The sequence below is a fragment of the Suricata suricatta genome, chromosome 2, assembly GCF_006229205.1.
Source record: "Suricata suricatta isolate VVHF042 chromosome 2, meerkat_22Aug2017_6uvM2_HiC, whole genome shotgun sequence".
In the NCBI taxonomy this organism is placed as follows: Eukaryota; Metazoa; Chordata; class Mammalia; order Carnivora; family Herpestidae; genus Suricata; species Suricata suricatta.
This window is the reverse complement of record NC_043701.1, coordinates 63,017,618-63,031,872: the sequence shown is the minus strand read 5'-3', so window position 1 is coordinate 63,031,872 and position 14,255 is coordinate 63,017,618. Positions and strand designations below refer to the sequence as shown.

Below are 14,255 nucleotides of genomic sequence, written 5' to 3'. Positions count from 1 at the left end.
GATCTGAACAACTGAGCCACCCAAGTGTCCCTAGGCTAAACATTTTTACATATATTATCTCATTTAATCTTAAAAACCAGTCTTATAACAGGCATAATTTTCATTCCCATTTCATAACTGAGAAAAATGAAGGCTTATCTAAATTAACTTATTGAGTGTTGCATAGCTAATAAGAGGCAGAGGCTAAATTGGAACAGTTGCAGAACTGGACATATTTGTGATATTATCCGGATACAATTAATGAGGGATTTTTGCCACTGGGACCAGAATAAAAACCAATTAAAAAATTTTTTTCTATTATATACTTAATAGTGATAATATGTCTTTCGTAGTTGTGTTTGTTATTCTTTAGCCTTTACATTCCGCACTGCTGAGGTTCTTTTTTTAACCCTTATCTTCACATTGTGTACCTGCTTCTACCTTGAAGGTGGAGCTCTATGACCATAGGACTTTGAGGATGTCTTTTGATTAGGGAGGTGAGGACATGGAATTTGAGGGAAGTCATTGTGCAGGTGACTGAGATAGACCAACATTTTCACTTAGTAGTATGGTTTAATATCTAGCTTCACCAAGTCATTATTTTAAAGGTATTAAGGAAGAGATGGGCCAGTTTCTTATTTCTTAAATATTCAAATTAAGGACTGAATTTTATTGTAATTACTTAGTTCATATTGTTGCTGAAATTATATATATTGTGCTATATTTGTGTTTAATTATCCAGGACCATAATTATGGTGCTCGTCCTCCTCCAACACCTCCGGCTTCCCCTCCTCCATCAGTTCTTATTAGCAAAAATGAAGTAGGCATATTTACCACTCCTAATTTTGATGAAACTTCCAGTGCTACTACAATCAGCACATCTGAGGACGGAAGTTACGGTACTGATGTAACCAGGTGCATATGTGGTTTTACACATGATGATGGATACATGATCTGTTGTGACAAATGCAGGTAAAATATTTTACACCATTAGTTTACTTTTCTTGAATGCTACTAACCTTTGATGTTAACCTTTGAAAAGATAAAGTCACTTTAGAAGGAATTGATGAATGCAGTTTTTAAGTGAGACTTCTGCTATTATCAGTGCAGTTTATTTTGTTCCTAAAAAAAGCCCCTATGGGAAAGAAGTTCTCTTAGAGTTTATTAGAAATCCTCATTGTTAATTGCATAATAGGCATTCAGTTGTGAACTTTATTCATACAGGATCACATTTCTGTTCTTCTTCATTCGATAATAATACAACTACATACAGTGGTAGACAAGATAGAAAAATGAGCCCTGTGAATTTCCTTTGGAATTATTTGTGCTGTGTAGTCAACTGTGATTTTCCAGTTTGGGGAAATTATACATTTTGATTGATGTTTGTTTGACCTGACTCTCTCACCTCCTTTTGACTTGAACCTTGCAGCACTCTGGAGTCTCCTTGAACCAGAACCACAGTCTCCCCTCCCCCAACCCTGGTTCAACCACCAAGAAAGGCCTCCTCCCCTAGAGAAGGTGTGATTGGGACAGAAAGTGGGGTTTTATTTTTGGTTTTGTTTTTGTTTTTCTGGGGGTGAGGGATTTGCGGGAGGTTGGAGAGGGAATAGTAAGATTTCCGCCTGAAAGTTAATGAGTCTGTCCCCTGCTCAGAGTGGGAAGCAGAGCATTTAAGCAGGGCACTGTAGTGAGTAAGAAAGTTTGGTAGCTTTACACAATTTCCTGGGTCAGATCTTTATGGCATAGCTTCATTATTGATTTGAAATAGTGTAGCATATACCCATATTTGAACGTGAGTGTAAAAATACATCTTAAAACCAAATGCTAATTACTTTCCGTTATTTGTAATATAGTTCCTATTTATTAAGGTGATTAGGAGTTGGATGTTATTGATATAACCATGCATGTAGGGTTATATTTTAAAATGTTTATTTACCTTTGCCAAAAAGGGGGGAAATTTGTCTCAATTGGAATGTAAAATTTGATATTTTTATATGAAAATTTGATATTTTGAGTTAATTTTAATAAAAATATATTGTGATACCTTTTCAAATTTAAAAATAAATACTTCATCTGTGACACAAAATCATTACTTTGAACAATCACTTCAGTAAACTTGTTATTTTTTAAATAGCTACCTAATAGAAAATCTCAATTCATGTTTTAACTGATCATATAATATAGCTTTCTCTTAGCTGATCTTGTCTAATGTGATAAATTACAAACATTTGGCAGTGTTTTTTATTTTAATGCATTATCTGGTCATTGTTTTCTTTTCAATTTAATTACACCAATCTAAGTATAATACAGAATTATCTGTTAGAAAATAGTGAAAATAGTGAAATAGTCCTTAGGATTTATGCTATCTACAAATTAAGGACCGTTTCACAGTTTTTGAATTGTTCAAAGTATTTGCTTCTCAGCAACTGCCATTATGAATCTATATTTTGTGGTTCTATTTTTGTACTGCTTAATCTGTAAAATACTGTACAGCTTAATTTTTTTTCTCTCTTCTTGTTCTGTATTGCCTCTATGTACTTCCATATACTTACAGTCTGTAATCTCTTTCAAGTTTGACATCTAGAGTTCTGATAATTTATTCATTTTCTAGTTTGGTTTCTTCTGTTGTTCTGCATGACATTATTACTCATCACCCAAATTTAATTTAGTTTGTTCTAATCCTCCTTGTCAGGTGCTCTGCTTTTCTTTCTCACTTTTCTCTCCACATCTTTGATATATATTCCATTACCTTCCACTTCCTACTAGTTCTTTAACCAACATCCTCAGTTAAGAAGTGAAGAGCAATACAATAGCAGGTAACTCAGTAGGGATATATTAGAAGTGGCTATTATGTAAAAAATAATACTGTTTTTAGGAACAGGCATCTACATGTGTGTCTGTGTGTGTGTGTTTATATTTGGACCAATTAAAATCTTGGCAACAAAATACAATAATAGTAATAAATTAAGAAGTTGCTTCAAGCTGGTCTATGTATTCTATAAAAATAATTTTAGGATAGAATAGGTTTAATCCCTGTCCTCATAGGATGTGTCTTGGATTCTTTATCTTTTCTGCCACATTCTTGTTCTGTCCTTTAACTCAAGTTTGGAATATTGGAAAATCCTCTTCATTGGTTTTTCTGCTTTCATTTTCTTTTTCTTTCTTTTAATGTTTTATTTATTTTTGAGAGAGAAGGAGAGAGAGACAGTGTGTGTAGGGGAGGGTCAGACAGAGAGAGGGAGACACAGAATCCGAAGACAGGCTCCGGGCTCTGAGCTGTCAGCACAGAGCCCGACGCGGGGCTTGAACCCATGGACTGTGAGATCATGACCCGAGTCAGAGTTGGACACTTAACCAACTGAGCCACCCAGGCACCCCTGCTTTTATTTTCTTAATTTCTTTAAAAAAAATTTTTTTTTATATAGTTTATTTTTGAGACAGAGACACAGCATGAATGGGGGAGGGGCAGAGAGAGAGGGAGGCACAGAATCTGAAGCAGGCTCCAGGCTCTGAGCTGTCATCACAGAACCTGAGTCGGGGCTCAGACCCACGAACCGTGAGATCATGACCTGAGCTGAAGTCAGATGCTTATCCAACTGAGCCACCGTGGCGTCCCTCAAATTCAAACACTTTATATCATCAAAACACCTCTAGTTTTTCATGTTGCTAGTTAGAGGAAATCATACACATCCTGGTGTTCCAATTCCTATATAATCTGACAACACCTTACTAACCCAATTCTACCTCCCCTGTATTTCTCAAAAAGAAAATTCTTCTTCAAATATTTTAACTGTTTTCTGGCCATTGCTCTTCATATCTGTCTACTTGAGAAAATATTGCTATAATGATATCTTTTCTTTCTAACTCCCAAATGAGGTTTTATTAAAGTCCATCATTCTCCAGGGTGCTTTTCCTATAACTTCAAGTAGTGTGGACATCTTCACTTTGTGACTTTTGATAATATATGTAATGTATACCTTTCACATTTTAAATTTATATTTGCTGTATTTTGTCCTCTTTGCATCACAAAGTTTTATCTCCCCAAGGATATATTTCTGTGAATTCTTCCTAGTACCTTTTACAGTTAAAGGGGGGCACTTATTAAATGATAGTTAAATAGAATATCAGATCTTAATTTAAGGATGAATATTCTATGAATATTTTATATTTTGCTTTTTTTTTAAGCGTTTGGCAACATATTGACTGCATGGGGATTGACAGGCAGCATATTCCTGATACATACTTATGTGAACGTTGTCAGCCTAGGTAAGTTGTGCATACTTCTAAGATTGCCAGTAAGTATACTGAAATAATCTTCAGTTACTAGAAGTTTATATATGAATTCTGGATTAAACAATTAATGGATTACTGTGTTTCATCAATTCTAAAATACACTTCTCATTTTCATGTTTATTTTTTTGTATTTTGACATCTCTAAAATGAGGAAGAATATTTCCATTGATAATATGTCATAGTTTATTTTGTAGAACTTTTTTTACTTTATTAATAATGTATACAATAATAGTGCATCTTCTAATTGGTGGCATTTTTTCCCACTGGAATGCACAATCTTCAACTGTTACTAGAAAGACATTTCCTTACTTAATATTAACAGTTTTATAGGTCTGTACAATCATTCCACCACCCTGTGTCAACAATTTTCAGCAATCTTTTTCATTTATACTTTCATGTATTTCTTTGCCCTTCCACATATTTTAATGCAAATCTCAGGTGTATTTCATTCATATATATCTCTGTATTTCAGTATACAGTACAGTAAAACCTTGGATTACGAGTAACTTGTTCTGTGAGTGTTCTGCAAGATGAGCACACATTTCTAATAAATTTTTACTTGATAAACGAGGAGTGTCTTGCAGTATGAGTAGTACATGATGCTGTATGTCACATGATCACAGTTGAGCCAGTGGTTCTTGAAATTCACTTTGATATACAAGTGCTTTGGATTACAAGCATGTTTCCAGAACCAATTATGCTTGCAAACCAAGGTTTTACTGTATGTGTATATGTATATACGTATATTTAAAAACATATACAGTCACTTATATATGTTAATTAAATATATGTATAATCTGTAAAAGAATTTAAAAACCCCAAAGCCATTATTATACATGCAACAAAATGTATAATCATCTAGACACTGTTAAAATATTGATTAATTAACACACATCTATTAAGTCTCTAGTAATATAAACCTCCTTCCATTACTCCACTAACTTTGGCCTCTCCTTTGCAATGTATTTAAGGAGCTGAATTTTTTATCCTGATTTGTTTGCTAATTGCATTATCATGATAAAACAAGTTTCTTTGTCCTTTATATTTCTGTAAATAAGTGTGTGATTGGATTATAGATTCAGTTTTTGTTGTTAAAATTTATTTTGAGAGAGAGATAGCACCCAGAAAGAGCATGAGTGCAGGTGGGAGGCTGGGGGCAGAGGGCAGAGAGAGAGACACACACAGAATCCCCAACAAGGCTCCATGCTGACAGTGTGGGGCTTCAAACTTACAATGCAGAGCTTGAACCCACGAACCATGAGATCATGACCTGAGCTGAAATCAAGAATTGGATTCTTAACTGACTTAGCCACCTAGTTTTTTGTTTTTGGTTTTTTTTTGGTAAGAATATTGTAAGAATATTTCATAGGCTACATCAGGTGACACATCATATCTGGTTGTCTCTATGATAGGACCCATTAATAGTCATTATTTAGATCCATTAATTTTTTAGGAGTTGCAAGTTAGTGCCATGTGTGTCAGCACAGAGCCTGATGTGAGGCTTGAACTCACAAACTCATGTGAAATCATGACTGGGGCCAAAGTCAGACACTTAACCGACTGAGCCACTCAGGTGTCCCAGTGCCATGATAATCTTACTGCTTATGGCTTATTAGCTCTAATATGTCTTTAGAAACAAACTTTCCGATATCAACTGTTTAGTTCTCTTAAGGTATGCAGTTGATCCATGAATAGCATAGTTATGACCTGTGCAAGTCTTTGTATATTTGAATTTTTTTTTGTACAGTACTGTAAGTTTATTTTTTTATGACTTTTTTAAATTAAAAAAATGTTTATTTCTGAGAAAGAGAGAAAGAAAGAGAACATTTGAGCAGGGAAGGGGCAAAGAGAGAGACACAGAATCCAAAGCAGACTCCAGGCTCTTTGCTATCAGCACAGAGCCCGACACAGGGCTCAGAGTCATGAGCCATGAGATCATGACCTGAGCCAAAGTCGGATGCTTCACTGACTAAGCCACCCAGACGCCCCTCTTTATGACTTTCTTAATTATATTTTCTTTTCTCTTGCTCACCTTATTGTAAGAATAGAATATATAGGGGTGCCTGGGTGGCTCAGTCGGTTAAGCATCCAACTTCAGTTCAGGTCATGATCTCACAGTTTGTGGGTTTAAGCCCTGCATCGGGCTTTGTGCTGACAGCTCAGAGCCTGGAGCCTTTCTTTGGATTCTGTGTCTCTCTCTGTCTTCTGACCCTCCCCTACTCATGCTCTCTCTCTTCTCTCTCTCTCTCTCTCAAAAATAAAACATTAAAAAGTTTTAAAAAAGAATAGTATAATAGATATACCAGATATGTGTTAATTAACTGTTTATGTTATCAGTAAGCTTACATTTTTAAGTTTTTGGAAAGTCAAAAGTTATATGCAGATTTTTGGCTGCAAAGGCGGTTGGTGTTCCTAATTCTTCGTGTTGTTCATGTATCAGTGAGGATAGGCAGGATAAATGCTTGCTGATTCTTAACCTTTATTTATCATTGTTCAGAACATGGAAAAGAAATTTAAGTATCATTATGAACTCAGGGATTTAAACATAATGGATGTCAGACTGCTGCAGTTATTATCCTTATTGATATTTTAATTTTGTCTAGTTTTGGTTGGTGGGAACTTGACAAATTGACTCTTAAGCCAATTGACAGTATCCTAGTGGTACTTGATAAGTGTTTGTGCTATATGGTATAACCAGAGATTTCCAGCTTATTTTATACTTTGTGCCCCTAACAAGATTGGTTTTTAGGACTAGAATCTGAGAGCTAGTCATGCTCTTTCTACTGGATTGGTCACTTTTCCTAGGTCTTTCTGGTAGACAAAGCTAGGGAAATAGGTTTTGTATGTTTATTTTTAAGATAAAATACATGAGTTTATATAGATAATTGCAGTTGAAATTTAGGAATATAAGGTTTTCCTCTAATTCTTCCTATATACTGTTTATATCTCCTTTGATCCTAGTTCTCAGTGACATAGACAGTAATGTAATTAGAATTTTACCTGTTACTCAATTGCTTTATTTCATAGAAAAATGCAGTAATCTCAGAGTAACAACACCAGCAACTAGCACCAACAATATGTTTATGCAAAACAGATTATTTTTATTTATTTTTTTAAAAGTAAATTCTGCACCCAAGTTAGGCCTTGGACTCATGACTCTGAGATGAAGAGTCGCATGCTCTACTGACCAAGCCAGCCAGGTGCCCCTATGTAAACAGTTGAGAACTTTTTTTCCCCTTAAGATATATTCCACAAAGAATGTATGGTTTATTGCGCTTAAAGTCCCTTAAAAGAATTTCATTGTGGTTAAAATACCAGCTGGATACACACTTACATTGATGAGGTTCTTTTCTTTTTTCTTTAGTGTATGTTTATTTTTGAGAGAGAGAGAGAAAGCATGAGCGAGCAGGTGAAGGACAGAGAGAGAGGGAAACAGAGAATCCCAATTAGGCTCTGTGCTGAGAGAGTCATGGGGCTCTAACTCAGGAACTGTTAGATCATACTTGAACCCAAATCAAGAGTCAGACACTTCACTGACTAAGTCACCCAGGTGCCCCTTATTTTTAATTTTTTTAAAAATTAAACTTAATTTTGGGGCACCTGGATGGCTCAGTCGGTAGAGCATTCAGCTTCAGCTCAGGTCATGATCTCGCAGTTTTTGGGTTCGAGCCCCACATCAGGTTCTGTGCTGACAGCTCAGAGCCTGGAGCCTGCTTAGGATTCTGTGTCTTACTCTCTCTGCCCCTCCCCAGCTCACGCTCTGTGTCTCTCTGTCTCAAAAATAAATAAACACTAAAAAATAAACCAAAAAAAACCCCTTAATTTTGAGTTAGAGTTTCACATATAGTTAGGAAATAATAGAGATTCTGTGTGTCTTTCAATGAGTTCTCCCCAGTAGTAACATGTTGCAAAAATATTAATACACTGTTATAGCTAGGATATTTAGTTCATCTAGTCAAGATACAAAACATTTCCATGACCACTATCCTTCATTGCTTTTTACAGCTGCATCCACCTCCCACCTTTTCCACCTTTCCCGCCTCTCCCATTCCTTTCCTTTGGCAACTCTCTTGCTATAATCTGTACTCCACTGCTGTAATTTTGTCATTTCCAGAATGTTATATAAATGGTGGTGTTGGCTTTTTTTTACTCTGCATGATTCTCTGAAAAACCAGCCAGTTTGTTGGATATCACTCTTTCTTCCTTTCCTTTCCCTTCCCTTTCCTTCATATTTATTTACTTTTGAGAGAGAGTGAGTGGAGGAGGGGCAGAGGGAGAAGGACAGAGGATCCAAAGTAGGGTCTGTGCTGACAGCAGACACTCCAGTATGGGTCTCAAACTCACAAACTGTGAGATCATGACCTGAGCTGAGTTGGACTCTTAACCTACTGAGCCACCCAGGTGCCCCAGTATTTCATTCTTTTTTATTGCTATGTAGTGTTCTGTGATACACTCACACACATATATATATGTGATATAATTTTTAGCTATTACAGGTAAAGTTGCTACGAACTCTGTGTACAGGTTTGGTGTGAATGTGAGTTTGTTTTCTCTGGGATAAATGCCCAAGAGTGCTATTGTTCAGTCACATGGTAGTTGCATGTTTCATTTTTAAAGAAATTACCCCACTCTATTGCAGAGCAGTTATACGATTTTATATTCCTACCAGAAATGTAGGAGGAATCTAGTTATTTTTAGGATTGCTTTTTATACTGTTTTTTATAATTATATACTTATATAATTATGTAAGAAGTAGTCCCATTATTCGACAGTTAAATTTTAAAACAAAGTATATTCAAATAAGTTGAACTTTCTATCCCTGAATCTTCCATCCCTGAAGTAACATAAAAAATGGATTATTCTTTTCATTGTTTGTTTCCTTATTAGAAACAGGTACATGTGAACATACATATTTGTATTCCTTTCCTTATTTAGGTGATAGTATATCACAGAGTTTTACCACATTTCCTTTTTTCTTTTAAAAATATATGGTGAAGATCACTTTATAGTAGTAGATTGACTCATTTCTTTCTGTTGGTTCAAGGTGCGTCATCTTTTTCATATAATAGTGTATTCAACCAGTCCCCTTTGAGTGGACATGAGTTGTTTCCAGTCTTTTGTAATTGCAAATCGAAATGGGCTTGTTCAGTACAAGGGTAAATGTATTACATATATATAAAATTTTTGTGAGATATCACCAGATTCCCCTCCAATTCGAGCTGTAAAGTTTTGAATTCCTACCAGTAATGGATAAACATGCCTAAATTCTCAGGGCTTACCATTGTATCTGACAGACTTGGATTTTTGCCACTTTAACTAGATTCAAAATGGTAATATCAGTGTTACACTTTGTATTGCTTTATTATGAGAAAGGTTTTACTATGTAAATTTGTTTTACTATATGATAGTTACTAGCCTTTTGTCAGATGGTTTTTGATGGGATAAATATCTCTTGATAAATTCAGTAAGAGCTGACTTAGAACTGATCATTAAGGAGGGTAGTTGTTGAGTGATTTCTACTTATTCTGTGATAAATAGTGTGTTACCAGTAATGTTAGTTATAGTTATATGTCCTAGTAGACAGTAAGACAAGTCTGTTACTAAATTGTAGATATTTTAGTCTAGGGCCCTTATTCTCTCATCTAAGAATAATACCTAGTTTTATTTGACCTCTAGACTAAATAGGTTGTGACAGCAAAATTGTTGGTGAGAAAAATAAAAGTTACTGTGGATAATGTAGTTCGTAAGTTGGGAGTTAATGAAATATTTTATTTTTTTAAGTTTTTATTTAAATTCCAGTTAGTTAAGATCCATTGTTATATTTGTTTCAGATATACGATGTGTTTATTTTTTCTCGGCCTTTTGGCTAAGATCAACTGTAGTATCAGATATATGATGTGTTTATCACTAACACTTCCATACAACACCCATTGCTCATCACAAGTGCACTTTTTGATCCCCATCCCCTAATTAATCCTTCTCCCCACATCTACCTTCCCTCTAGTATATTTTTAATTGTTAAAATTTCAGTGTTTATGATTATTTCAAAAGTGGAAATAATTTTAGGCAAATGGTAATAATGCAAATAGATCCTAAATCAGTGGTATGCTTTTAAGAAATTTATTTTGGTTTTAGTTAGCATTGTTAGCATTTTTTCCCAAACATTTTGCTTTAAAAATTTTAAAGCAATTTTTTTAATGTTTATTTGTTTTTGAGAGAGAGAGAGAGAGAGAGAGAGAGAGAGAGACCGAGTATGAGCCAGGGAGGGGCAGAGAGAGAGGGAGACACAGAATCCGAAGGAGGCTTTGGGCTCTGAGCTGTCAGCACAGAGCCTGACGCAGGGCTCGAACTCATAAGCTGAGCCGTGAGATGAGAATTTGAGGCAAAGCCAGATGCTTACCTGACTGAGCCATCCAGGTGCTCCCAGACATTTCACACTGAAATACAAATACTTTTTCATTTGAAACGTTTTTTAATTTGCAAAAAGAAGAAAAAAAATACTGGTTTCCTAAGTAAAGAGTAATTTTCTTCAGAACACAACAGAGTCACTTAACTGGCATCTATTGCTAATTATTATGCTAGATTAAATCTAAGGCAAAGGATAAAATACATATATTTTATACTGTTTGCTTTTCAGTAAGAACATTAGAGAAATTGTAATCTGCTTTATATCTAAATTTATGAGAGTTTAATGACTAATCATGTTAATATTTTAATGCAGGAGTTTGGATAAAGAGAGGGCAGTGCTACTACAACGCCGGAAAAGGGAAAATATGTCAGGTAGGTGAGAAGGATCTATGCTAAATTAAAATTAATGTGATTGAGAAAATGAGTGGCCTGTATATTTTAGTTGGATATAAACCTTACCAGTGAATGTTGGTTGTATATATAATTTACAATGTCAGGTACAGGTTTTAAATAGTCTTTTTTATTTTTAAACATTTGTATTTATTATAAATAAATAATATATTATTTTACACAGAGAGACAGAACATGAGCATTATTTATAAATAAGTAATATATTTATTATTTTACACATAGAGAGACAGAGCACGAGCATGGGAGGGGCAGAGAGAGGGGGAGACACAGAATATGAAGGAGGCTCCAGGCTCTGAGCTGTCAGCACAGAGCCTGACACGGGGCTCGAACCCTCAAACTGCAAGATCATGACCTGAGCTGAAGTTGGACGCTCAGCCGACTGAGCCACCCAGGCACCCCTTAAATAGTCTTTTTTACAGATTATAAAATGTACTTAATTTTAGAAAATGTGGAAATTAGAGGAAAATAAATAAAAATTTTAAATCCTTACTTTTCTACAAAGGTAACAGGTTTAAAGAAGTGTTAAAATATGTTTGCTTTCCAGAGAGATGGTGATCCATTTGTCATATGGAATAGTATTTCTTTCATTTTTAGGAATAGATTTTAACAGTATAACTATGCTACAACTTTTAATTTGACTTAAAACACCACCAGTACAACTAGTTTTGAATAATCATAGTTTATTGAACTGTTTGATGGACATTTAGGTTATTTCAAGCATTTTTGTCTTGGTTGGTTTTGTTATTATAAATAGTACCATCAATGAAACCCTTTTGGATTTTTTTTTTGTAATTTTGTTCATTTTGGACACACACCTAGGTGAAAGAATAAGTGTATGTAGAATTTTGTTAGATATGGTTAAATTCCCCTTCATAGGGAATTTTGAATTACCACTGACTACTTATGCAAGTGCTCGTTTCCCACAGTCACACAGTACCTCAGTGTGTTGTCAGACATTGTTCCCTTTAAAACTTTGCTTTTAAATGTATCTTACTATGAACTGAGGAAGTAGAAAAATTTATTCTTCAGAAAGATGGAGATACAGCAGTTTGTCATGTAGAATGCTGTTTTATTTTTCCTTTTGTTTGAAATAGTATTACAAGTACAGTAATTTTTATTTTGCCTTGGAAGATGGTGATACGAGTGCAACTGAGAGTGGTGATGAGGTTCCTGTGGAATTGTATACTGCCTTTCAGCACACCCCAACATCGATCACTTTAACTGCTTCAAGAGTTTCCAAGGTTAATGATAAAAGAAGGAAAAAAAGTGGGGAGAAAGACCAAAACATTTCAAAATGTAAAAAAGTAAGTTTTTACCTTTTTTTAGATCAGTAAGTAGGAAGTGATGGGAACTGAGTTTTACAACAAAGGCAGGTGTAATGGATGGTAGCTAGAAAAGGTGGTAGAATATACGTTTTTTAAAACTCATTTTACAATTTTAGTATGTTTTTAAAGATCGAAGTGTTATAGAGAAGCATTTTCCTTGAGTAATTCTTGAAGACATTATTTGGTTATTTAATAGGCAGCAGGTACTTTTCAGTTTCTCATTTCACCACCGTTTAAGCTTGATGGTAGCAATCTTCACAGATTAGGTTCAGATTAGGTTCTGCTACACTTCAACCTGTATTTTATCCATTCTTATATCCAAATTCTACCTGCCCTTTCTGGGTGTTTTTTCTTTTTTCTTTTTCTTTTCCTTTTCCTTTTTTTTTCTTTTCTTAAGTAATCTCTGTGCCCAACGTGGGACTTGAACTCATGACCATGAGATGAAAAGTCATGTGCCCTACTGACTGAGCCTGCCAGGTGTCCCACCAGGTGTTATCTTTGCTTATGCTGTTCTCTTCACCATTTAGGATATTCTCATCTCTGTCTTTTAAATCCTTAGTAGACTCTCAAGTACTGCTTCCTCTATGAAACCTGCTTTTCTCCTATCACATATGATCATTTTTCTTTGCATCTCATTATGGCATATGAACCTCTTATTATAGCACTTAACAGCATTTTGTCTTGTTTCATTGTTGTGTTCCTTATTTCAGATTGTAATTTACATGAAGAGAGAGAGATTGTCTATTAAATGCCTTTTACAATTCAGGAATTCACATATTGCTATTGACTTATCTTTTTCATCTTATGCTTTCAAATGAGGCTTTCCTGTTTATTGTTACTTGGAAATTTTATCCTTGTATAAATTTGTTTTAGGTCATTGGTTTAATGAATCTGTTTTTTGGTTTTTATTTTTTTATATGTTTATTTATTTTTTGAGAGAGAGAGTGAGACAGAGCATGAGTGGGGATGGTCAGAGAAAGAAAGAGACACAGAATCTGAAGCAGGCTTCAGGCTCTAAGCTGTCAGCCCAGACCCTGACATGGAGCTTGAACTCATGAACTCTGAGATCATGACCTGAGCTGAAGTTGGAGGCTTAACCAACTGAGCCACTCAGGTGCCCCATGAATCTATTTTTTGAGTAAAGCATAGATTGTGCATTTTTTCTGGCTGGAATTACTTTTGGCTGTTTAAAATGAATCAGTCCTGGGTCTTGAATTGTGTCATAGTTTTTTTCAGAATATTGCTGTGTATTTAAAAAGAGATTTTTCTCTTATGTTGTTAGTTAAAAATTAACAAGGATTAGGGGGAAAAAATCCAGGAACTGGGTATAAAAGATCTAGTTTGCCCACTTAGATCTTACCCACTGTTCAGGTTTTATTTATTTATTTTCTTTTATAGTGTATTGTCGGGGCGCCTGGGTGGCTCAGTCGGTTAAGCGTCCGGCTTCGGCTCAGGTCAGATCTCACAGTTCGTGGGTTCGAGCCGCGCGTCGGGCTCTGTGCTGACAGCTAGCTCAGAGCCTGGAGCCTGTTTCAGATTCTGTGTCTCCCTCTCTCTCTGACCCTCCCCTGCTCCAGCTGTCTCTCTCTGTCTCTCAAAAATAAATAAAAAGCATAAAAAAAAATTTATAGTGTATTGTCAAGTTGGTTTCCATATAACACCCAGTGCTCATCCCAACAAGTGCCCTCCTCCATGCCCATCGCTCTCCTTCCCCTCTCCTCCACCCCCATCAACTCTCAGTTTGTTCTCAGTATTTAAGAGTCTCTTATGGTCTACCTCCCTCTCAACTATTTTTTCCCCTTTCCCCCCCCCCGCCATGGTCCTCTGTTAAGTTTCTCC

The 14,255-nt window shown here is 35.4% G+C and overlaps 1 protein-coding gene across 5 annotated transcripts in view; it reads left to right on the top strand.

Moving 5' to 3' along the window:
* KMT2E (lysine methyltransferase 2E) overlaps positions 1-14,255 on the top strand; it is a 105,376-nt gene that overhangs the window by 54,741 nt on the left and 36,380 nt on the right. For 4 of the 5 annotated variants that reach the window (XM_029927548.1, XM_029927553.1, XM_029927532.1 and 1 more), the window contains 4 exons: positions 722-951; positions 4,165-4,245; positions 10,994-11,052; positions 12,223-12,395. In XM_029927548.1, the coding sequence (XP_029783408.1) occupies positions 722-951; positions 4,165-4,245; positions 10,994-11,052; positions 12,223-12,395 (543 nt within the window). Of the gene's footprint in view, positions 1-721; positions 952-1,408; positions 1,498-4,164; positions 4,246-10,993; positions 11,053-12,222; positions 12,396-14,255 lie in introns of those variants that run through there. The other variant, XM_029927562.1, reaches the window with a different exon arrangement.